The sequence below is a fragment of the Arthroderma uncinatum genome (assembly GCF_011692745.1).
Source record: "Arthroderma uncinatum strain CBS 119779 chromosome Unknown scaffold3, whole genome shotgun sequence".
NCBI classification, from domain to species: domain Eukaryota; kingdom Fungi; phylum Ascomycota; class Eurotiomycetes; order Onygenales; family Arthrodermataceae; genus Arthroderma; species Arthroderma uncinatum.
In genome coordinates, this window is record NW_022983865.1 from 541,379 (window position 1) to 564,485 (window position 23,107).

The 23,107-nt window shown below is 48.6% G+C and overlaps 6 protein-coding genes across 6 annotated transcripts; 1 reads left to right on the plus strand and 5 right to left on the minus strand.

The window, feature by feature from the left end:
• Nucleotides 1–1,874: 1,874 nt before the first annotated feature.
• GIQ15_03975 (uncharacterized protein) lies at nucleotides 1,875–4,484 on the minus strand (the record flags this gene model as incomplete). Its single annotated transcript, XM_033551392.1, has 1 exon — nucleotides 1,875–4,484. The coding sequence occupies one exon, from the start codon at nucleotides 4,482–4,484 to the stop codon at nucleotides 1,875–1,877; it is 2,610 nt and encodes an 869-aa protein (XP_033405122.1).
• A 581-nt stretch (nucleotides 4,485–5,065) lies between these two features.
• GIQ15_03976 (pathway-specific nitrogen regulator) lies at nucleotides 5,066–8,638 on the minus strand (the record flags this gene model as incomplete). Its single annotated transcript, XM_033551393.1, has 9 exons — nucleotides 5,066–5,680; nucleotides 5,740–6,498; nucleotides 6,548–6,648; nucleotides 6,701–7,663; nucleotides 7,724–7,787; nucleotides 7,833–7,924; nucleotides 7,990–8,307; nucleotides 8,376–8,425; nucleotides 8,532–8,638. The coding sequence occupies 9 exons, from the start codon at nucleotides 8,636–8,638 to the stop codon at nucleotides 5,066–5,068; spliced, it is 3,069 nt and encodes a 1,022-aa protein (XP_033405123.1).
• A 426-nt stretch (nucleotides 8,639–9,064) lies between these two features.
• On the plus strand, nucleotides 9,065–10,315 carry GIQ15_03977 (uncharacterized protein; the record flags this gene model as incomplete). The annotated part of the gene is made up of 1 exon (XM_033551394.1): nucleotides 9,065–10,315. One exon carries the CDS (start codon nucleotides 9,065–9,067, stop codon nucleotides 10,313–10,315), a length of 1,251 nt encoding a protein of 416 aa, XP_033405124.1.
• A 173-nt stretch (nucleotides 10,316–10,488) lies between these two features.
• Nucleotides 10,489–12,453, minus strand: GIQ15_03978 (uncharacterized protein; the record flags this gene model as incomplete). Its single annotated transcript, XM_033551395.1, has 1 exon — nucleotides 10,489–12,453. The coding sequence occupies one exon, from the start codon at nucleotides 12,451–12,453 to the stop codon at nucleotides 10,489–10,491; it is 1,965 nt and encodes a 654-aa protein (XP_033405125.1).
• Nucleotides 12,454–17,412: 4,959 nt separating this feature from the next.
• On the minus strand, nucleotides 17,413–19,499 carry GIQ15_03979 (uncharacterized protein; the record flags this gene model as incomplete). Its single annotated transcript, XM_033551396.1, has 2 exons — nucleotides 17,413–19,400; nucleotides 19,454–19,499. The coding sequence occupies 2 exons, from the start codon at nucleotides 19,497–19,499 to the stop codon at nucleotides 17,413–17,415; spliced, it is 2,034 nt and encodes a 677-aa protein (XP_033405126.1).
• A 1,348-nt stretch (nucleotides 19,500–20,847) lies between these two features.
• GIQ15_03980 (uncharacterized protein) lies at nucleotides 20,848–22,605 on the minus strand (the record flags this gene model as incomplete). The annotated part of the gene is made up of 2 exons (XM_033551397.1): nucleotides 20,848–22,359; nucleotides 22,429–22,605. The coding sequence occupies 2 exons, from the start codon at nucleotides 22,603–22,605 to the stop codon at nucleotides 20,848–20,850; spliced, it is 1,689 nt and encodes a 562-aa protein (XP_033405127.1).
• Nucleotides 22,606–23,107: the final 502 nt, after the last annotated feature.

Consider the following 23,107-nt stretch of genomic DNA (forward strand, 5'->3'; position numbering starts at 1 on the left):
ATTTTACGTCCAGCACAATTGGATGCTCAGGAATTTCCGTGACCTGATTCGGCCTTCAAAGTAAGACATCTCCTTGCCCGTTCTACTCGTGCAGGCTGATGAGATGGAAAGATGCCCGACGCTCGGGCTCGTGGGCGTTGTTTTCCCTCTATACTACATGCAATATCTACACTAACTACAATGTCTACACTAACGTCAACCGGCCGCAATTCTAGCGTTGGTTCTCACCTAGTAAGTCAGACGAAAAGTACCATGTAGCACAGTTTATTTTTATCATTAACCTCATTAGACTGATGGGCCCTGGGTCCAAACAGCAGGAATAGAGTATGGCGGAGTGCATCAAGCGAATGCTAAGTCGACAATTCAGCCTCCAGCTTCCTAGCGGAATCATGTGCCATGCTAGTTGAACGTGAGCCTTACCATTTTCTTCATGAGTACGCTATTCTTAGCGAATTCAGTCCTATAGGTACATTTTTACGCCATACATATCTCTCGCGGAGGCTTAGTTAAACTTTGATACGAGAATATCGGCTACGAGATGTGCGGTGCTTGACGATGGACAAACGTTGGATAGACCGCTGTGACCGTGGTGTCAGAATCCATATACGCCGTCATCCGTGTAATCGAACTTCTTGCGACGGCTGATCCTTACTCCGTTGGTAAGAAATATACGCTCTAGAAATCCTGGTCGATGCTCTTCATATTACACGACATAGCCATGTGCCAGCCCTGCCTAGCTGGCTTTTTATTTGCTTTTTCGTGTATCCCCAGACGCCACGCAGAGGATGTCTTAGATGTCGATATGGGGCTCTTCGGGAATTTCGGACTAGATGGGGCTGAGCCCTGCCTATCCTGAGGCTCACGGACTGCCTCCCCGTATCCGAAGCGATATCTACAAAATGCCATATGGTGTGATGTACGGGGTACTCATAATAAATATCCTACTTAGCCTAGAGACAACACTGTTCATTGGCTGCCAAGATGGTCTAGAGAAAATCCACGTCGCGCATCTCAGTTGGTACCAGCGAAATAGAAACCCGAGTAAGAACAAGAGGGAGAGCATCGCTCGAGCTACGGAGTAAAGGTGTTCTGTATCTTTTGTTTAGTAGTTACTCATCCTCCCTTCTCCCTGTTATCTATTCATTCGGCATCAGGATGATATGGAAAGCTGAAATCCTCTATCTTACAAGTAACTATGTAAATCCAATCCTTTAATATAGCTGCCCTATAACAAGCTAACCATGTACGAGGAATACTCAAGAACACTTATCGTCCATCCAATGTTACAGAGACATTAACGGGGATAGTATAATGACAAACCTGGGGGATTTTATCCATTGCGTTGATAGAACGGAGGGGCCTTACGGACTTTTGATACGAGACTCCCGTTTTCGTGATCGTGGAATGAATCCTATATTTCTCTCCAGCTACGGCCTTTTGTTGCGATGGAACTTTATCGGATAGTTATGTTTGTGTATTGCTGTCCTAATTGTTGATTTGAACCCCGAGACATCGCCGTGGTGTAGGTGCAGAATTATGCAGCTTTAAGTAATATCTAAGATGGGAAGGATATTGACTTGCTGAAGGGCAGGATGAACTTGGTAAGTCAAAAACACGGAAATGGAAAATATAACGAAACGCTGCCAATAATGATCCAAACACGGGCAAAGCTGCATAATCTCTTGTCGTTGGCATAACATGGCAGAAGGGGTATATTGGGGGCACCTACTAGCAAGAAAAGAAAGGAAACAAACATTGGGCAACATGCAGGTCGTTATGGGGGTCATGAGTATAAAGAAACTATTTCGCGCTAAAAAGAAAAAACTTGCTTTAAAAATAGAAAAGCACTATGAGGGAAAATAGCACCAATAGAGTTACGTGTCCTGATGTGTGGAGGTTATTGCATCTGGCTCAATGGCTTGAGTGTCTTCCTCTTTAGACGGTTGCTCAGACGGCGATTCAACCCATTTGTCCGCGGCCATGACAATAGGGTTGATAGAACGGGAAGCAGATGGTGGCGGCGAGGCAGATTCAAGTAGCCCCTCTCTTTCTGATTCAGCTTCCATAACTATGGGTTCCACGGAAATAGTTGCATGAGCTTGAGAAGTAGAAGCGGGTAGACATTCCGGTACCTCCACTGGACGTTCTTCACGGTTGTTAGGCGGCATGGCGGACGGAGTGGATGAAGCTACCGATCCAGAAGAATCGGAGGAATCTGGGGAAGCCGGGGGAGCCAAAGAGACTATAGACAGGGGGGAATTTGAAGGAGCTGAGGGGGCCAAGGAAGCTGATGACTCTAATTGCATAGGAGTTGTTGTGTCCAGGTAGGATTCACGGAAGGAAGTCGCTGGCTCCGACTGGGTTGACGCTGTTGTTTCAGTCTCACGATCACGATGAGAGGGGGTCGGTTCCAACTGAGTTGATACATTTTCATCTGGCTGGGGTTTCTGGTAAGCGGAGGAGCTTGAGGGTCTCAATTGAGTTGACGCCGTTTCCAGGGAGTGGGGTTGATGACATGACACCGTTGATGATTGCTGAATTGTCGTTAATGAGCTCTGCGTAGCCTCGCTTGGGTAAATGGAAGAGTGAGACATAAATGCCGCCTGGAAGCTGGGCTCTGATATAATTGAAGGCTGAGCGGATACGAAGGGATCAATCTGCGTGGCCGTATCCGAGGAACGGCCGAAAAGGCTATATGGTGATGGCGTGACAAGAGCTAGGAGCACGAGTAGGACTGTCACTATAGGAAGTTGATTTCCTTGACAGACCATTCGTATGTAATTGAAGAGTGCCTTTAGAAGATTAATGTCGTCCGCAGGGTATTGCGTTGGTGCCAGGCCAGGAGCAGGACGTTCTCTCTTCCGAACGGACGGTTTACGTGGTGCTTGCTCACGAGTAGGAATTGTACGGCTGGAGTCATCTAAACCATCAACTTTCCATTGGGCGGGATTTGGATGACCTTCCGGCATTTTATTCTCTGCCTGAGACTCCTTTGTTTTTTTCTCTTCCTCCGCCAGGCGTTGCAGTCTCAATGTCTCCTCCTGGACGAGCCTCTGCTCCAACTCGTTTCTCAGCTTGGTTGGCAAACACACTCCGACTTCAACATCAACCTTCTCCATTTCCTTCCATGCGGCTGCCCATGCTCCTTGTCCCATAAGCCCGTTTGCAGCGTACACCCTAACCTCCCATTTCTTCTCAATGCTCTCGAGGTTATTGATAACCCTCTGGCCACAGTCCTGGCACTTCTCCTTTACACGGCCACCTTCATCGGTATCGTTCTCGTCAGCATCACTACCGTGCTCTTCGCCATCTGTTTCGTCTCCACCGCCAATAAAATGGCCATATGCAAGTCTGGGCCTGGTCAATTCCAGAGTTTCAAGCAATCGCTCCTCAAGCAAGTCATATGCTTCCTGAGGATGGGATATCAGTATGCCTCGGTCACGTAGAATTCCAGTTGCACCAATCTTCTCCTCCAACAGCTTCCATCTCCTCCAGTAGGGCTCGGGTAAAATTTCTCGAAGTTGTTCCTTACTTGGTGGCGGTGATCCTGCAGGTAGTGAGAGGGGGAAAGATGGTGGGAGCAATGTGCAATGGAGTAGCACAAGCGCATACTCCTGCGTTTGCTGACTTGCTTGAGGTGACTTTGCATGATAAGAGCGTTGATCCGATGGAGACATGGGTCTTGAACGGAATGACATGTCTGACATTCTGGGGGATCCGTTATGGTGCCCGTTCATCCTGCCATTTCGTGAAGCAGGGGACGAAAAGTAATTGCCATCGTCCATGCCCCCATCATCGTAGTAATCTTCGTCACCCATCTGCATAGCTCGTACAGAACTTGGGTGCCGGAACGGCGAATCCATATCTCTCACCTGAGGCGCATAGTTATACGAACGTCTGTCTTTGGCTATATTCTTCTTGGATCGAACCCTATTGCCACCAAAATTGCCATCTATCATGGAATTCCTGTCATGGGCGTTGATGTTTTGTCGATAATCTCCCCGTTGGAATTGTCCGTTGCTTTGTACTTTGCCAGTCGGGTATACGACAACTGATCCAGGCAGAGAGGAGATCGAGGTTCGAGCTGACCGCATGCCTCTCACTCCGCCTCTTAGATCGCTGATAAACGATTTGTCCTCGTCGTCAAAATGCTCATCGTCTGGAAAGTCTTCTATTTCTCCTTCTCCATATTCTGTTTCCCCGAAACTGCCCCTTGATCCAGGCAGCGAAGTGGACGATGAACTGTATCTATACTCGGCATTGGGATCGGTTTCCGTAGGATCGTTGTCTCGTTCCAATTCCTTGTCTTCATCGTTCGGTGCAAGCGAGCTTAAATCGTTGGCCTCATCGTCTTTATTACCGTCCTCCTTCGACTCTACCGGCGCCTGTGAGACTTCCGTTGCTAACGCTTCATCGGCCGGAGGGTCATTACGGCTCCCTGCCTCTGTGTTTGTCTGTTCCTCTGGGGATTGTGAGAGGCTCATGGTCGACCGTAGGCTGTATAGCGAGTTTGATTGCGGTTTGGTATAACTTGTTATTCTATCTCGATGCTGCAACCAGCGGTCAAGGAAACAGCTGTGACCTGATCCCGCAAGTTTGCTGTTTCGCTATGGTGAGTAAACAAAGGTCATCCGACTGTCTGGCTGCATACACCAAGCAGTATTGGATAAGGAATACTCCGTAGCGGTAAGTAAAAACAATCTGTTTCGACTCAACCGTTGGGGAGCAGCATATTTAATTTCAGTGACATTTTTGTGCTTCATGATGATGTGTCTGTGGTGGCTGGGATGGCGGTTGCCAGGGACAACCAATGTTGATCTCTGGCAAGAGTACGAGATGGCCAGGTCTACGTCATCGCCTATACATCTATATACCTCAGTTATTGGTACTTCGTTGTTGAAGAATGAATGTCGGTTATAATTACACACCATGCAATGAGAATGAAAGCAGCTTAACCGCACTCCGAGCGAATAACAATACCCAGGAATCAAAACGCTCATGAAATCATCGCTCATAAACCTGAATTAAATGTACAAAGATAAATTCAAAGGGAGAAAACGAGCTCTCAACCTTGATGGTCACCAAAGAAATGCAAGACATCTTCAGGTAAGTACTCAAGCCACGGCATGAAGCCTCCTCCCTCGAACGCGAATGGAAAATGGTTCTGGTCTTGGAGCGTGTTCATATCAATATCCTGGCTTTCGATGGTGAGATTCTGAGCATTTAAGGGAACGTTATCGTACCCGGGGACATGGGTATTGTCTAGCACGGGAATGGTGTGGCCACTATAGCTCGACGGATTGTGGAAGGTATACTGAGTGCTGCTCTCTCGCGGGAGTGGCACGCCGGGTGATACAGACTGTTGAGAACGGGCCATCGATGCAGATGCGCCGCCAAATCGCGGACTTTGTGTTAGATTGAAGGATGTGTTTGAGGGTGAATGCCTCTCGGTTTGAACATGTGGATAATGGGGCGAGAGAGTATTCTGTTGAGTTGGGGATGAGAGTTGGACATTTCTTCTCGGTTGGTTTGGAGCTTCATGCTGTTGGTAGGAATGCATTGGCTGTGAGGTGGTGACAGTAGCCGCGTGCGGGTTAGAGGTAGGGGAATGTTGATAGGCGTGTTGGAACTGTGAGGTTTCGGGATATTGTGTTGGGTTTTCCGTTGACGTGGTTTGGAGCTGGTACAAGAAGCTCAGATTCGGTTGTGACGAATTTGTAGCACCGGTTAATGACCAACCGATGGCTGGGGATCAGTTAGCAAAAGGGTGAATACATATATGACATGGGCTGGTGAATACTTGCCTTGGCTAGGATCAATGTTCGCCGACTCTAGTACAGTGGAAGTGGGAATATGGGAAGAAGCAAGGCGGCCGGCATCACCAGTGGCTTGCGTATTCTCATTGCCCTCCTCCTGTGCTACTGACTTCTTCCATCCTAATGATGCTAACGATGCGTCAACGTCTGCGGCACTTTCCATCTCTTCTTCCGTATAGAGCAGGGGATCCCATATTCCCTTGGACTTTTGGTCCAGGGCTGTGAGAATATACTTTGTGCCAGCCCAGGATTTCTCCAAAGATTGGAGTGCCTTGTAACACCGCTGGTAGTTTTCCTTCGCAGCAGCCGCTAGGAGGGAATGTTTAGCACTGGAGTTACGATCAGACCCCACGGGACGTTCAGCGGGAGGAAGTGAAGGTTTAGTGGGTTGACTTGATGATTCGGCTTTCGGCGGAGGACTTTCAGCTCTAGACGAGGGAAGAGAATAGAAAGCGCTCTCCATTAGAAAAGCGCATGCGGCAATGTAAATGGGCTGACTGGTGAACGGGTTTCCGGTGAAACTTTTAGCATCAATCAATTCTGCAAAGGCTAGTATATCGGCAATCGTTTTGGCAGAGGATATTGATAATTCTCGACTGTTAGAGAAGAGCTGCTGTATTTTGCCGCTGAATGAATGCAACAGTGTCGGCTGGTGAAGGAGCACAATGAGGGTATGGAACCACTACTGAATATTAGCACGGACTTGTACTGGATTGCGCTGGGATACTTACAAAGTGCAGGAGAATGAAGTTTGTTCCCTGGCCAGCCTTAACGTAGGTCTGAAAGTTGATAGCATTGAAATACAGCTTGGGAGATAGTTTTTGATAGATGCCTGCATATCTGTTAGCAATAGACGGTACGAAGATTCGAGATCTAAGATTTACCTGTGAGATCACTCTCCATGCCTGCTAGACGACGGAGGACGTCGGGAGTAACATGAACCACCTCCTTTATCGAGTTCAACAAATCGGTCATCCTGCCGTAGAGGTGTATTATCCTCATCAGCGGAGGGTACGGTGACGGCCAGCCATTGTGAAGCATCGACTGGGACTCCAGGGGGAAATGTATTTCAATATCGTCGTCGCGCAGAGTGACAGGTCGTCCGGTTCCAGAGGATATAACCCTGTCAAGAAAGAATATACTCCAGAACAAGTCGACCTTTTCTCTCTCCTTTGCACGTTCTATTTCGATGGATTCTGCATCAGTGCCGTAATTCGTGCTTTTCTTGTCCTTTCGATCAGTAAGGGCGGATGCTTCCGGGTCAACAACTTGACCTGCTATAACGCTCTTGGGAGTAAGGCCAACACAGCCATATGTAAACTTCATGCCATCGAGCTTCTGGATTCCTAGATCTTGCGCCATCCTGATTGATATCCCAAGATACATCCAGAGGCCGCTGTCATGGTTTGATCCGAATTCTTCATAAGCAAGAAGGAGACAGGCCTGTACCACTGCCAAAGTTGGGCAAGCGAATGCATCGACAACGGCGCACATAGCCCGGTGGGCGAAAGCATGTCCATGGTGAGGATAGGTCGCCTCGTCGGATGGCTTAACCGATAGTAGAGGGTGGAGGGAGAACCTTGCCGCGAGGGCGCACACTGCATCTACGAGGATTGGCGCAAGCTGCTTTTCTTTCAGGCTACGGAGGAATCTATCTCGCTGGAGGAACGGGAAGTTGCAGCCTAAATGCGTGAAGAAGACTTCGCATAGATGGGTCACGATTTCGCTGTTGGGGAGCGTGTCGTCTGGGTCATAAAAATGTATACTATTCGAGTTCCCAGCAGGACCTAACCGTGAAACTCCAATAGTTTGGGCGGCTGTTGGATCTTGGATGGAGGATATCGATTCTGAGATGTCTGTCAGAGAGCTATCCTTCATATCTGCCCAGGATATCGCTCATAACTCACCGGTTGAAAGTGACGGATTGCTCTTGCGGGTTTCCCGAACCCGAACTACCTGAAATAACCCATCCTATTAGAATCATATCACAGTCCATATGCGCAAATAGACCCATACCATCTGCTTATAGCCCGGAACGATGGCCGTCGGCCCAAAATACCGGAAATAAGGGACATGAGTTCGGTGGCTCGACAGGAGGGCAGACCGAGCTAGAAAACCACCGTTGCATCAGCCAGCTTTTCTGCAAACAGCTATAAATCATCCGTCAACCCACTGCTCTCCGGACTAGTAATCCCCGCAGGCGCAATATCATCCTGTGCTATTTCTCGTCGAAGTTCCTGCGCTCTATCGGCTGCCTCAGGTATCTGTTTCTGTTCGCGAGTTTCTGTGTTGGGACCGGGAAGATTGCGCCCAAAGGCCTCGGGCGAGTTCTTCTGCTTCTGGCTGGGCAGTTTCTCAGCATTTCCCTTTTCCTTCTCGTCTGATTGCGCGGCCGTTCGGGTGGTGTGCGAGGAGGTCGCGGCGGGCTGTGAGTTGGCGGGCTCGCTGTATCCTAAACATGTATGCCCGTAATCGGTGCACGTCTTGCAAACTGTCGTACATTAAAGCCGCTTAGCAGTGCTCTCCATGCGAGAATAGTCCGCCAGAGCAAGTAGATACCTGGTTGTTCGCCCGAGCACCGGCTCTTTCGCTTTCGACATGTCCGGCAACTATATACGACGGTCAGCAGCAGTCGTCAGCGACGCCTATGCACGATATACGGTTGACATGCCATGCAAGATGCAAGATACAAAAAGAAACAAGGGGAGCACTAACGCTGCGATCACCCTGCGCCGCTTGGTCTGCGGCTGGCCATCCGACGACACGAACCTGATCGGTCTTGGTTGTGCGCCGGCTGCCCGCTGGGAAGACGGCAGGCTCATCTCCGGCTCATGGGTGTCCTCAGCTCCTACGAACAGGAACCGACTGCGACTCGAAGCCCCGGGAGGAGAGAATGTGGGCAGGAAGCGAGCATGGCCGGGGCGGATGTTTGATGCTCAACCTCGACTTCGGCGTCGCGCTATAAAATGCCCGCCGCAAGGTTTACAGCTAGCCGCGTATCCTACATCCATCTATTCAGACATTCAGACATTCAGACATACTTATCCACTCGTCTACATATATATATGTGTGTGTATATATGGTCGGGTTGCAGAGAAACTGCTGCCTTTTGGTCTCTCTTGCTGTTTTATATCCCAGATGAGTAAACACCGTCTGCAGCCAGGCTGAATACGTCTTCACCTATATCTACAGTCAGGATACAGGTGTCAGTCTACTCTTCCTGCGTTGGCTATACGCAAACTGCCGGAATGGAAGAGACTCCCCCAGAGATACTCTCTGATTTATCAGAGACAGTGATAACATCAAAGGCAGCAGGTATACCAGGACAGGCAGAAAATGCCAACAAGCCGGAGTTTCCAGTGCAAGTCAACCTCTCTCCCATCGCCAAGCGCGCATGGAGTCTGGCTAGCGAAGCCACCGGTCGCCTACAGTGTTTTCAGAGGCGTGCCGAACGTTGGTTTCACGACGCATCGGCCGCTGGAGTAGACTGGAGAAAGCGGGAAATCTATCTGGAAGAGGCGACCAGGGTAGAACAAAGGTGGATGTTGCTCCTCGCCAAGTTTAAGCTGTATAAAGAGACGGAGGCGAGCTTAAGGCCCATTGAGAGCAAGCTGAATACATCTTACGCCCGTCACATACTGGCCTTCCGGCGCGCCGTCTTTGTCAACCGCTATCGAATAATATTTGAACGTTTAAACTTGCGTGGGAGCATGAATGTGTCTCCAGACTTGGACAAAACGGTAGCTGATCAGATATCGATGTGGACGTCGTTCGAAGAGCGCATCAGGGGCGAACAAAAAGCGGCATACCATCCCCAATCTGGAGGTCCTGCAGCATCAAAAGCCTTTGCACAGGTATGCAAGCAGCTGGGCATCGATTGGTATCAATCTATGGAAACAGTCCTTGGCTTTGGGAGACGGGGGATGCTACCGCCCGATATCCTCTCATACATCGAGCATGGGCAGCTCCATCTGGTCCGCCATTACATTACATCCGACGTTAGAGACTTTCCGTTCCTCTATTTTCCAGCGGATATAGAATATACCAGACGACTCTTGATTGCTAATACGCTGTTGAGGTTGCTTCGCAGGTGGTACCCGCCGGGGCCTAACCAGAATGAACCAGGCCCTCAATTTTACGAAGACAAGAGGAGGCTGAATTCTGGAGGCGTTATCGGAACATATACAGCCAGGGAGCAGATAGCTGATGAAATTGCCATGCAGTTGTCCAGTTCTGAGTATCAGGATCGAGTAGAAATGCTCTTCAGCCACCTTTTGTCTAGACGGCTTATGATTGTTAAAGAGGTGGAAAGGAATGAGCTATATCATGTAGCTTGGCTCAGGAGAAGTGCAGAGCGCCATTTACTGTTGTCAGAGGAGCTGGGCATGATGATGGATCTTATACGAGGAGACCAGGCAGTGGGGAAATCGCAGTTTGGGAGTTATGGCGAGCATGTAGTCCCGCTAGATACCTTCTACGGAGCAAGTCCTGTCGGGTAGAATTAGGCATTTACATTTTGTGTCAAGGGTGATGACCTCTGCCTCAGTTTTTCTTGTTCTCGTCTTCTGTACGTACTGAGCATGGCTCAATATTCAATAGATACAAACCCAATGCTCCGTTATCCCACCATATCAGCCGAGTTGGCTAGTTATGAATTATCCTACACAGGTGCTTAGGAGATACAGGGTTCTGTTTTAATATCCACCGCAGATTTCGGAGGGCAGTCGTCTAATGCCGTAACCGGGGTATCTCCCTCGACAAAGACGCAGGAATCGGCAGGAGATGCGGGACAGGAAAAGAAACAACCAGAGCCCGGACTATCTTGATCGTCCTCGACAAGTTTACCTCTGCCTGTGAATACTGGAGACAGGAGACCAGATTCAAGCAACTTCTCAGGGCATCCTTTACGTTTTGGGCTATCATTGATGATATCCAGCAAGCCACCGAAAGCAAGAGTCAGCTCTTCGGAGAGGTCGGGCCTTTGCCGTAGGCGGCTGCTAAAGTCTCCCATCGTGTATTCTCTATCTTGTCTCGACTGGAGGTGTTCCATGTTAGCGATGATTTCAATTATCTCGACATCTGCATAAAGGGCTATAGCCTGAAGTAGATGAGGGGCCTTTAAACGCGGGCAGTCACAATATTCATGCCACCTGTCAAGAATTAGACGCAGAACGTTGTGGCTATTATAAGTGATGGCTGTAGTTAAAGGAGTAGCTCCTGTTGTTGAGACATAGTTGATATCTGCTCCATACTCAAGGAACAGCAATGCAAAGCTAGCATTGTCCGTTCGAGCTGCGTGTATAAGTGCAGTATCTCCATCGGTCCCACTTGAGTCAGGGTCTGCCCCGAAATCTAGGAGGGTTTTAAGAAGGAGGACATCGGTAGCATTGCGGGCGGCAACGTTCAGGGGAGAGCCCTTCTTTATTCCTGGTGGCGTTTGGGGATCGGGGTGCGCACCGGCTTCTAGCAGCAACCGAACACATGCTGTGTAGCCCCGCGCTGCTGCGTTTGACACTGGTCCGGATATCTGCACATCTATGATGTTTGGATCTGCTCCGTGGCTTAGCAAGGTCACCACAGAATAACTATCTCCCCGAGCTGCTGCCCAAGCCAACGGCGTCCGGCCCATAGCGTCCTGAACATTTATATCTTCAGGGTGCAGCTTAAGCTCTTCTTCCAAGCTGTGAAGTGATAGCCCAAGGACGATTCGATGGACCTGCGTGAAATTCGACTCATCAATGAAGTCATCATAATGTCCTCCTCTAGAAATTAAACGCAGCGCATCGGTACCCGCATCTGGAAGACCGCCTTCGAGCAGGAAATGACAGGCCTTGATGCGTGGGCTATTATCAGACGCAGCTACGGGTCGATAGTCCGGGTCTGCACCAGCGTGGATCAGAAATTCACAAGTGGCATATTTTTTCCCATATAGGGCCCATCGTAGGAGGGTATAGCCCCTTGAAGGGCTCACATCTCGAGGGGAGGCTAACCCATTGGCAAAAAGGTATTTGAGACCCTCGATGTTTCCATCCAGTGCGAACTTGACGCATTGAGCATCGTTTGGGACACTTCTTAAAGTCTGGAGTTGGAAAAGGAGGCCAGTATTTGCTTGGTATCCGGCCTGTATGCGAAGGATTGTCGATGTGAATCCCATGGGGAACCAGTATTCCATACTAACCTTACTGGCACGGTATTTAGTGCAGGTATCGATATCACAACTCGGAGATAGGTAAGGAATCCCCGAGTAACCAATGAACATCTGACCAAAAAGGCGATTGAGAAGGCCAGGAGAGGCCGTCTTAAGCTGGGTGTGGCAGGCACAAGCGCATCCTGGAGCGCATCGAAGCCTATAGGGTGTGATACCAGTACTGGACCCTTCCGGTTGCCTGTTTCTAGGCGTAACAGCTTTCTTAGAATGAGACACACGTCGCCTTGCAGCTACAACGTTATATAGAGGCCCGACTTGTGTAAACTGGCCTTCTTGGACCCTCTGAGCTTGATCGCGTAAAAGCTCCTCAACACGGGCTACTCGCGCGTCCACATGGGTAAGGCTGCTCATGAGATGACCCTGTAGAGCAAGGTTTTCCTGCGAGGACTCTCTAGTGAGAACAGATATGGCCTCCAGCTGGAGACGCATATGGGTCATATCTTGTCTATACACAAATCAGCCTCAGGAAATTTCAACTCTCAGAACACAAACAAAACGCGTAGTTACGAGTTAGAAGCGCCCAGCATGATGTTCAAATCACACTTAACAGATCTGATTTCTTCCTGCAATGCCTGGAGTTTGGATTTTTCCTTGCTAAAGGCCCCCAGAACAAAAGGAGCGGCCGCATCTCGATATGCTGTCCGCAGCCGACTCACTATGCCTTGCAACTCTAGTAGCTTGATTTTCGCCTGTTTCAGGAGATGCTGGAGTGATGACCGGTCGCTATCAGGCAACGCTGTTCGTTTTTCTGTGAGGGAAGCCAGCTCAAAGAGAACGATCTCTAAGTCGGCGACCTCGTTATTCAACGCATGAAGGCGACCAGGAAGACTGTGGCAGAGTGATCTCAGTTCAGTGAGAGCAGAACATAACTGGCCCGCGATGGTGCCAACGGCGATAATACCGGCAGTAATCGATAGGGGGTCCATGGAAGGTATATATCAGGAGACAATAGCCTCGAGATCAGACTGAAGCTGAATATTAACTCCCAGATCTTAGAAACGTCGTGATGTCCTGCTGTTTAAGTATGAACTCCGCTCCAAGCATCAATTGGTTGCGGCCCCGGACTGACCACGCATAACTAGTTAACTAGTTAACGAATCACAGCCAGTTAGTTATAATAGTTCTCACTAAGGACAGGGGATTAATACCAGGGTGTCCCTGTCAAGGTCGGAAGCCTGGTGATTGCGCCTGGGCTTCTCGACGTGCTGAGGGTCGATGCATTCAATACGACGACAAGCTGTTCCCCATGATCGAGTTAGTTGACCATCGAGATAGAAGTCTCCCGATATTCTTCTGACTTTAGTCAATCCTCTGTGCGAAGAGGTCGCCATGAAGTTCGAGGAGAAGTTTCTGTCGTTCCAGGCTCCAGAATGGGACTCCCACTATCTCCCGTACAGACAGCTAAAGGCTTTGCTTAAACTGGTCGCAGACAAGGCACATCTATCTGAATATAAGGCCGACGTGAGAGGTATGTTGGGCTCTGGCTGTGTCAGATAATCGTCTGACCCCATACTAGAATTTTATTCATCGTTCAACCGCAACCTTGCCGCCCTGGGTGTGTTCTCCAAGGGTCAATTCCTAGCTCTAAAAACCAGGGAGAGGGGCATTCTCGAGCCTTATAGGCAGACCTGCCATGGCTCAGAATCGTTGGGCGGGAGCCCGGCCGAATATTGGGCCCTTGAAGATAATCGCTTAATTTTTGCAGAGCTACTCGAAGAATATACCAAGTTGCAATGGTTCAACAGGCTGAACCACGAAGCTTCTGTGAGAATACACGTCAAGGTTGAAAATATCAACAAAAAAATTTCATATCAATGTCTCGAGGAGGTAACTGAGCGCCTTGAAGAACAGCTTCATCGCGAGAAGCAGTGTCTGAAGGAGATGGAACGTCTGCAGGCATCGATCGATGATATTTACCGAATCATTGAAAAGCCTCATTCCACTGTTCAAACTACTCTGGCCTGTCGCTACTTGATACATTTCTTTAAAGAAGTGTCTGAAGCGCTTCCGTATGCTACTGCTATTAGCAATTATATTCATACTGATCAAGCCCCGAACCTCTGCGATATGTTCCAGAAACTAGAGTCCGTGGTCAGTGCATCCCCAAGGCTACTTCCAGGACAACTATTCAAAGATATACTGGAATTATCAATCGTGTGCCGGGCTTGGTCATGCGCAAAGGCTTTGGTCATGAATAGGCCTGCAGACACAGAAGCTTGGGTTAACCATACCTCGTTAATCAACCTTCTTGGGGCAATTCACAGGACTTATCAGCGGAGCTATGATTCCCTCCACAAGGAAGATCCGGCAAGAAACTACAACCCAACTGAGGAGCCAGGCATTGAACTTTTTAAGCAAATCGTTGACCGTGCTGGAATAAGGGCCAAAGATGCCCTACTAATGCCAGATGCAGCTGGCATGACTCCCCTCCATTATAGTGCTCAATATGGGCTCACTATGGTTTGCGAGATCATCCTAAAAGCATTACCTCGCTGGGAAGTCCATCCTATGAAAGTTGTATTAGCAATGGATGATACAGGCCTAACGCCACTTCACTGGTCGGTAATACGGGGACAGCTTGGGGCTACGCAGCTATTCTTGACCGCCCTGGATGGAGGCTCTGCCACAGCTGCCAACCGTATGAATGAGCGCCTGAGTGAAACGCTCAGTGACCTTCTCCACATTACCCTCAAATACCAAATTGATGATATGGTGGACCTCCTTGTCTCTGCTCATATCAGCATTGATTATCTCTCTCATAATGGGGAGACCTGCTTACACGTTGCGTCTCGAATTGGCCGTGAAGACTACATCAATACGCTTTTGGCGGCTGCCTCCCATCAAAGCTCAACTATCGATGTTCAGGAAATAGCATACGGGTGGACGCCGTTATTTACGGCGAGCGTGAGAGGTCATCTTCCAGTCGTTGAAGCTCTCCTGCGCGCTGGTGCGAACGAGCAGCTGGTCGACTCCCGAGGCTGGACAGCAAAGGAACATGCGGCGTTTAGAGGACATTTTGCAATAGCTGAGAGACTTGAAACGAAAAATGTTACGATACAGGCTACCGACAGATCTTCTAGGGTGATGCCAAAATACAAGCTCCAGCTTAACGCTATTTACCTTGTCATCAACCTAGGGACTGTGCAAAGAGGGAGACAACTCCAGCCAATCGATTTGAAGCTCCCCGTACGACAGAAAAGCTCCAGGCTATCTGATACAGCCGTTTCACTGGAGATCTCAACTTCCACGGGAAATGTTACTCATACACTAGGATTACCACTCATAGGCGATTCAATTGACGATACGTTGATACTTCCGGTTGATAACCCTTCGGAAACCCATATTGTGTTTAAATTGTTCCGAAGTACTTCTTCTCACGGTATAAAAGGCACACTTATTGGCAGTGGTATAGCCCTTTTGAAGACCAATGCCAACGACTTTGGTTCTCATCGTGAGAGCCTGATCAGGGAACATTCTGTACCAATTCTGGGAAAGAACGAAATGAAGCTGTTAGGTACTGTCGCGTTCACTTCTTTTATAGCAAGACCATTTTCGCATTTAAATACCCCTACCTCGAGCTTTGAGTACTTGGAGAATCTGCAGTCAACACAGTTAATCGGACATAGAGGTATGGATGTAATCACTCCCTGATAAGTCCACAGTTAACACCCATCACAGGTTCCGGTCAGAATACTGGTGACCATTACCATCTTCAACTGGGAGAGAATACCATACAGGTAGAGTTATAATCCTTAATATTATAGATAGCGGATACTTACCGTTGATTAAATTAGTCATTCATATCTGCGGTTGATCTGGGGGCACCCCATGTCGAGGTCTGTACCATCTATCGTGAAAATATATGGGTCATTTACTAACGCTTCCGTAGTTCGGTAGAAATAAGATCATTCTAGCCTGTGGCATTTGAACCTGTCTTTGCTTACTTTCTGACAATAGATGTACAATTGACGAGGGACCTTGTCCCAGTTCTCTACCATGACTTGTCCCTGAGCGAGTCGGGTACCGACGTTGCCATTCATGATTTGACGCTGAAACAAGTAAGTACAGTCGTAATTTTTAGGCGATTATATCTCATGCTTCTAGTTTCTACACGCCAGCAGTATGCAATCATTACCGAATGATAGATGCAACCCTGTCAGGCCACGCTCACGGTCATTAACTCGAAGCCAGGAGGAAAGGGCCCATGCCGCTCAAGATAGGATGAAGCACACCCTTTATTTTTCAAGTAAGGGCTTTAAACCCAACACTCGCGGAGACTTTATTCAAACATCTCTTGCGACCCTGGAGGAAGCACTGAGGGAAGTGCCTAAGACTGTCGGGTTTGATATTGAGCTGAGTACGTCCCACTCGTTCCTGTTTCTAATCTAAAGACCAACTACCTTACCATTTACCAATAGAATATCCTCGCATCCATGAAGCATCTGCCATCGACATCGCCCCAGTGGCTATCGACCTTAACACATTCGTTGATACCATATTAACGTTAATATCCCGTTATGCTGGCTCTCGAAATATAATCCTCTCATCCTTCACCCCTGAAATCTGCATTCTACTTGCAATTAAACAAAAGGCATATCCTGTTTTCCTCATAACTAACGCAGGAAAGCTGCCAGTGGCAGATAAAGAGCAGCGAGCCGGTAGTTTACAAATTGCAGTGCGCTTTGCGTGTCAATGGGGCCTGGCTGGGGTTGTTTTTGCCTCTGACGTCCTTGTGATGTGTCCGCGGTTGGTGGGCTATGTCAAAGGAAAGGGCCTGGTGTGCGCCAGTTATGGGAATATGAACAACGTTCCAGAGACTGTGGAGGTGAGCCTATCTTACCCAGTAGAGAACTTCGGGTTGACGGGAGTAGAACTAACCCTCGGTATTCGAGTAGGTTCAAGTTAATGCTGGAGTAGATCTGATTGTTGCTGACAGGGTGGGCTTAATATCGAAGACGCTGAAGAGTTTGAGTTAAAAGTCTCCTTCATAGACGAAACTTCTCATAATTTCTAAACCATGCAACAGTAGTTAAGGGAATGTTTCTCCTACTCTTTAATACCGTGATATAATATCATATTAAAATAAAAGCTAAAAACCTCAGGTAATCATAGAAACATATGGGCAGCAATACATACAATTGGAATGTTGAATATACCGTCTTTAAAGAAACCACCATGGTGATTCCATCGGAAGCCCCCCCCCCCCCGCGTTTAATTTAGTGCCAACAGATGTTCCCAAAATCATATTTTAGCCTTGGTTGACAAGTGCTCGCTCCGTTTGCCCCATATACGCCTTGAATCGAAAGCCATACCTACCCGTCCTGTAGCTTTAAGAACACCAGTTCTCACTATCACGACCCCTATATTACCCTCAAATTACGTCATGTTTCAAACAAATGAATATCGGATCTCCTCCCTGACTTGTCTCACTAAATCGAGAGCCTCCTTCCTCCCTGCTCTTGAGAAAACATTGAAATATGCCAGAAAAGTGTTTCGACCCGTGTTCGGATGCGGGACCTTTTGCCCTCGCTTGATAAAACATGCACACCTGCTGATATGTTTGGCAAGGTCTGGTCTTCGAGTCATCAAATCGGCACAAATGTCATCGGAGTCGAAGATGCCCTCACATGAGGCGGAAAAGTCGGCTGGAATAAAAGCCATGACGCAGGTATACTGGGGTCCGTGTTTGAAGGTATGGGAAAGAGCACGAACACCAGGTTTGTCGCCAACGGCACTCAGTACGGCTACACCCCAGTAGTCAATTCCATACGTGGATTCAGTAATATGCGAGGCCGTCATTCCGGGGGGACGCGGATTGATTTCGATGAGCCAGGGTTTTGGCGGCTGGGTCGTAGAATCGATGTTACCAGGGCACAGTTCGAGGATTCCGTTCTGCGATTTGTACTCAACCGACGAATGCTCAACACGACCCTCCAGATGCATAATGCCGTTCCTAATACCTAGCTTGAGCAGCGTGTTCAAAAAGCTGTCATGAATCTGCTTGATTTCCTGGGCTGGCAATGCCGAGGGGTATACACTGTTCAACTCGTGGAAGTTGGTGATTAATCGTGCACTGGGCCCATTGACGTCGGCCGACTTAGGGAGGTCGTCGCAGATATCGAAGAAAAGGACTTCGCCGTCAAGTAAGATAAAATTGGCGTCGAATTCCGGACCCGAGCAATATTTTTCTATAACAAATTCGGTTCCATGACGAGAAATATCGATAGATCTGATGGCTTCTTCTAACGTTCCTGGGGAATCGACGCGAGATACCCCCTCCGAACTCCAGCCATCACATGGCTTGACAATTAGCGGATATGGAAGCTCGTGTTTCTTTGCAATGTTAAGAGCTTCGTCCACATTTGATGCACGATATGCTTGATGGCCGACAAATACGCTCGTTAGATATTTGTTCGTGGCAGTCCTTAGCCCCTCTGGCGGCGCGGTCTGAAGGCCAAACTGTCGCGCGACTTTGGCAATATAGGGCCAGTAAGTATCAGCAAAGGTAACTATGCCATCCACCGGTTTACCATATGCTTTTAGGGATTTCGTTATATGATCATCCAAATCCTCCGAGACTGGATTAGTCAATCGGGTCGGCATAAACGCCTCACGCCAGTGAGCATAGTCTAGGCCAGGATCCTCGAGCCAGTGCCCTGCGTTGTCAAAAACGACAACATTAATACCGACTTCTATGGCTGCGAGGTAGAAGCCAGATCCGGTGCCGCCTTGCTCTGGGTGATCAGTATTGGCGTCAACTAGCACCAATGTTTTGCGTTGTGCATTTCCAGATAGTATCCATGGAAACGATAGCCTGTTCTCGAGTTCCGATTCAACTGCCATGGACAATGCTTCAAGCTCAGCATCCGAGTCATGTTCCGAATTGGGGTGGAGAAAAAGGCCCGCCGCGGCCGCAGAAAATAGTGCTGACAGGTTTTTTGCATTATCTGAAAGTGAAACTGGACTTCCTTGGTAGTTTTGAAGAGGTACTGCAAATGACACTGCGTTCTCAATATATTGGCAATCACGAAGGCGGAGGGGAACGATATCTGAGCGCACAATATACCCCTTTTGCAAAGGAACGATGAGCTTCGCTAAACGTCTGCGGCACTGGCCAGCCTCGGACCCAGACACGACAGTGGCGCGAAGACATTGTAAGAAGAATTGAAATGCTTTAACTGAACCTAGAGATTCGGGCAGAATCCTTTTTGGGCTGTGTTCATCGTCGGCATTGAGAACATAGATATGATCGGATCCATTGGAGAGTTCGGCTGCACCAGGTGATGATACGTGCTGGAAAATTATGTCAATGGATTGCCACGGGTTTCCAGAAGGCGGCGCATTAAAAAGGCTCCATGAACATTCAAGAAGGAGGGCTATTTGTGTTTCAGCAGAGTTGAAATCAAGTAAGGGGTGGTATGTTGCTTACACTCATCCTTCGTTGATCTGACTTGGACCTTCTGATAGACCGCCATAATGTGTCCACGAAAAAGTTATAAATTGAACGGGGTGAAAATAATATCAAAAAGACAAAGACAACACCACTGAAGCGTGGGCTATCATATAACCAGGAGGGAATGGACCTAGTGTTTGGGTATGAGAGAGTAATATGAGATTCTGTTCTGACGATATGTCGGCGTACTTGCATGCCTTTATAACTACTCCGTAAGAGTAGCCACATGCGACGATGGAATATGCCCTCCCTCGTACGACTCCGGCAGCCCCGAGTCTGTCTACCCGGGGAAAGTCCTGATTCCTTGGCTTGGATGGGGCATATTCCTACGGCTTAACTGGCAAGACACGCTATTGTTGGTCGGGGACACTGCGGGGGTATATATGATCATTCTGCTTGCAATATTTACTCAAAAATTGAGTTATGGGGTATCAAATACGTGAGAACGTGAGTTGTACCTCAATATAGCGTTGCTTCTCCAGTCGCGAGGATAGTAGGCAACGAATCTTGATCGTGCCATCAACCGATCGAATTTGATGTAGATGGATTCCTCTGGAGCCCTTGTTCATGGGCGCGGGACGCATCCCATGTCTTCGAGATGTCGACATCGAACCCTGGCTGGTATGGCTCGCTGCTATTGGCGGTCGCTTTGGGTTGACCATTTGGTTAAATGGTTGCCTAAAATGACTCACTCAACTAGTAATACGACACTGAACTTCCTCAGATATCCAAGATCGCTGGCTGTCTTGAAGTTGATATTCTGTCGTGATGTTCGAACTATTCCAGAGTTGCTCTCCTTGATACTCGCTGTTTACCCCTGAATCAAAAAGCTGAAAATTCTGATATCACGTGATAACATAACGGAGCGAAAAACGAGCAAACTTCAGCATCAGATCAACATCTAAACAACAAACAAGGAACAGATATTTGCCCACCTCATGGAATCGGATCTATGGTGCGGGTTGACATTGGGGTCAGTGGTTACAAGCATACACGCATAATCCTTGCCACCAGGCCGCACAAGACAAGCCTGTGTGCCTGTTATTCTACCTAGAGTTGATTCTGTTGCATTGACATTGTTTAGCTCAGTACGTCATCTCTAACATTCTAGCGCGTGAACGTCAAGGGATACTGGTGACGATAAATGCCAGATCCTATCAGCAATCCTTCCTCTGAATTGGCCATGCCCTGCCGTCCTGCACCTGGAAATCCTTCGTCGGATGGTCAATACCGAGGCCAGCCGACGAGGGCTATACTATTTGTCTTGATACAAGAAAAGAAGAGCTTCATATTAGTCTTTAATCCTTAATTCAGCAAAACCAATCCGACACTAGGTACGCCGGAATATGTCATTAGCTAGTATACCAAAGCTACTGGCTATCAGACATACGGGTTGAGGATATGCCCTCCGAGCCCTTGTTTGAGTCGAGGTGCTCATCTTTCTCATGTATGAACCGTTGCTCCGTCTTGTGCTCCTGGTTCATACTATACTCCGCAATTAGAAAACTGAGCAAGAGGTTCATAGCCGAAAAGGCACACATCACGATCCAGATGGTCCGGAATGACTTGGACATAGCATTCCTCAAGGCAACGGCTAACGGTGCGTTAACCGGGAGCTCTTTAAGCACTCTTATCAGCCTGATGAGTGAGGCCGGCTGGTCTGACAAGCCAGCCTTAGCAAGGTTTACCCGTAGCCGATTATCAACAATTGCTCCTCCGATCGCGACCCCAAGGGCCTGCCCTAATGATCGGAAAAACTGCACCAAGGTAGCAGCCATGCCGACGTCCTCCTGTGGCACAGATGACTGGATCGCTAGGGGAACTGATGGGAAGAGCAAGCCGATTCCCAGCCCTGAAACTGCCGCCAAAAACACCCATTGTGTGACGGTTGTGCGCACATCCAAGAGGATTAGAAGCCCCAATCCGAAACAGGTGAGCGCCCAACCAGCCCATACGGCCCAGCGGTATCTACCGGTCACCCCAACTGCGACGCCCACGGCAACCGAACATGGAACAATGGTTGCAGTTTGTGGAAGTCCCAATACACCGGAAATTAGGGGGCTGTAGTTTTTCACGGTCTGAAAATACTCTGGCATGTAATACACGATGCTGTACAGGACGAGGCCATGGAAAACGCTGCCAACATACAGAATACCGACTGAGCGGTTTCTGAAGACGTTTGGGGGTATAAAGACAGGCATCTTTCCAGCCCACGACCTAGATAGGAACTCATAGATGCCAAACACTCCGAGGCCGGCTGCTCCGAGTATCAATGATACCAGAGTATGCCAGCTACTCCAGGGATACTGCACACCACCCCATGTGACAGGTATGAGGAACGAAGTAAGTGAAGCAATAAACAATGCTGATCCAGGATAATCGAAGAGCGCAAGGCGTTCGGCCAAAGTTCGAGGATAGGAAGAGAGCCGCAGAAATGGAATGATCCCTGCCATGGCAATCGCAATTATCGGAAGATTCAGCCAAAATATCCATTGCCAGGCTCCCACCTGTGCCAAAACGCCGCCAATGATGGGACCAGTCGTGCTACCCACGGCCCACACTGCACTTATGCATGCAAAGAACTTCGGTCTTTCCCGTAGCGGCACCATATCTGTTACCAGCACGGTGGTTAAGGCGATAATCCCACCTCCACCGAGTCCTTGAACTGTCCGTCCAGCGAGCATTTGTGTCCAGTTATGTGCAAGAGCGCAGACGATAGCACCCACTGCAAATATCAATAACGCTATAATAATAATTGGGCGGCGGCCAAATGCATCGCTCAGTGTGACCCAGATCAACATCAAAATGGTTGTTGCTAGGAGATACGAAGTGCCGGCCCAGAATGCTTGTATGGACGAACCACCAAGGTCCATGGATATTGCCTATTGGATATCAATTATCTAGTCCTAAAACTGAAAAAAAAAAAAAAAAAACATTGGACAATCTATTACCGGTATAGCCACGGAGAGCGTGGTGGAATCGTACGCTGCCGCTAGATTTGTGAAGGCGACAGCCCAAAAGGCTATCCAGAACCGATATCCGAGCGGTTTCTTAGGAGCCGCATGGTCGGTGCCGCCGGCGGCTTCAGGCTGGTCAACAGCTTCTTCGTCAACGTGGGTGTTTTCCATTTTCAAGTCTGACGTTACATAACCTGCGTAATGGAGTGGGATAGCCGATGTTTAAAGGTCATATACGCCCGTATATTACAGTCAGACGGAGATAAAGGGAAAGAGAAAAGATGGAGAGCACATTATCAAGCATAATTGGGAGGGGATCTTGTGCATATAACGACGTTTCGTGCCGCTCACCCATGTAGATTCCTTGGGGGGACTGGGGATAGGATATCTGGGGGCCCTGCTAACCGTCATCCCTTGTTCTATCCACTGTCGCTTACTGAACACGCAGCTCTAACCAGGAATCCTTTACCCAAAGGCAGCATGGTATGAATCGTCGAGATGAATATATGCATCGTAAAAATGACTTGCTAGGATTTGATTCATATGGGCAAATATACCGGGTACCGGACACCTTTTCGCAGACAACATGAAGGTCGATACCGATTGATCATCGCTGTATTTTCAGGGAAGGCCACAAGCTACCCAGAGTCGACCACCTTGAGCTGAACGCCTG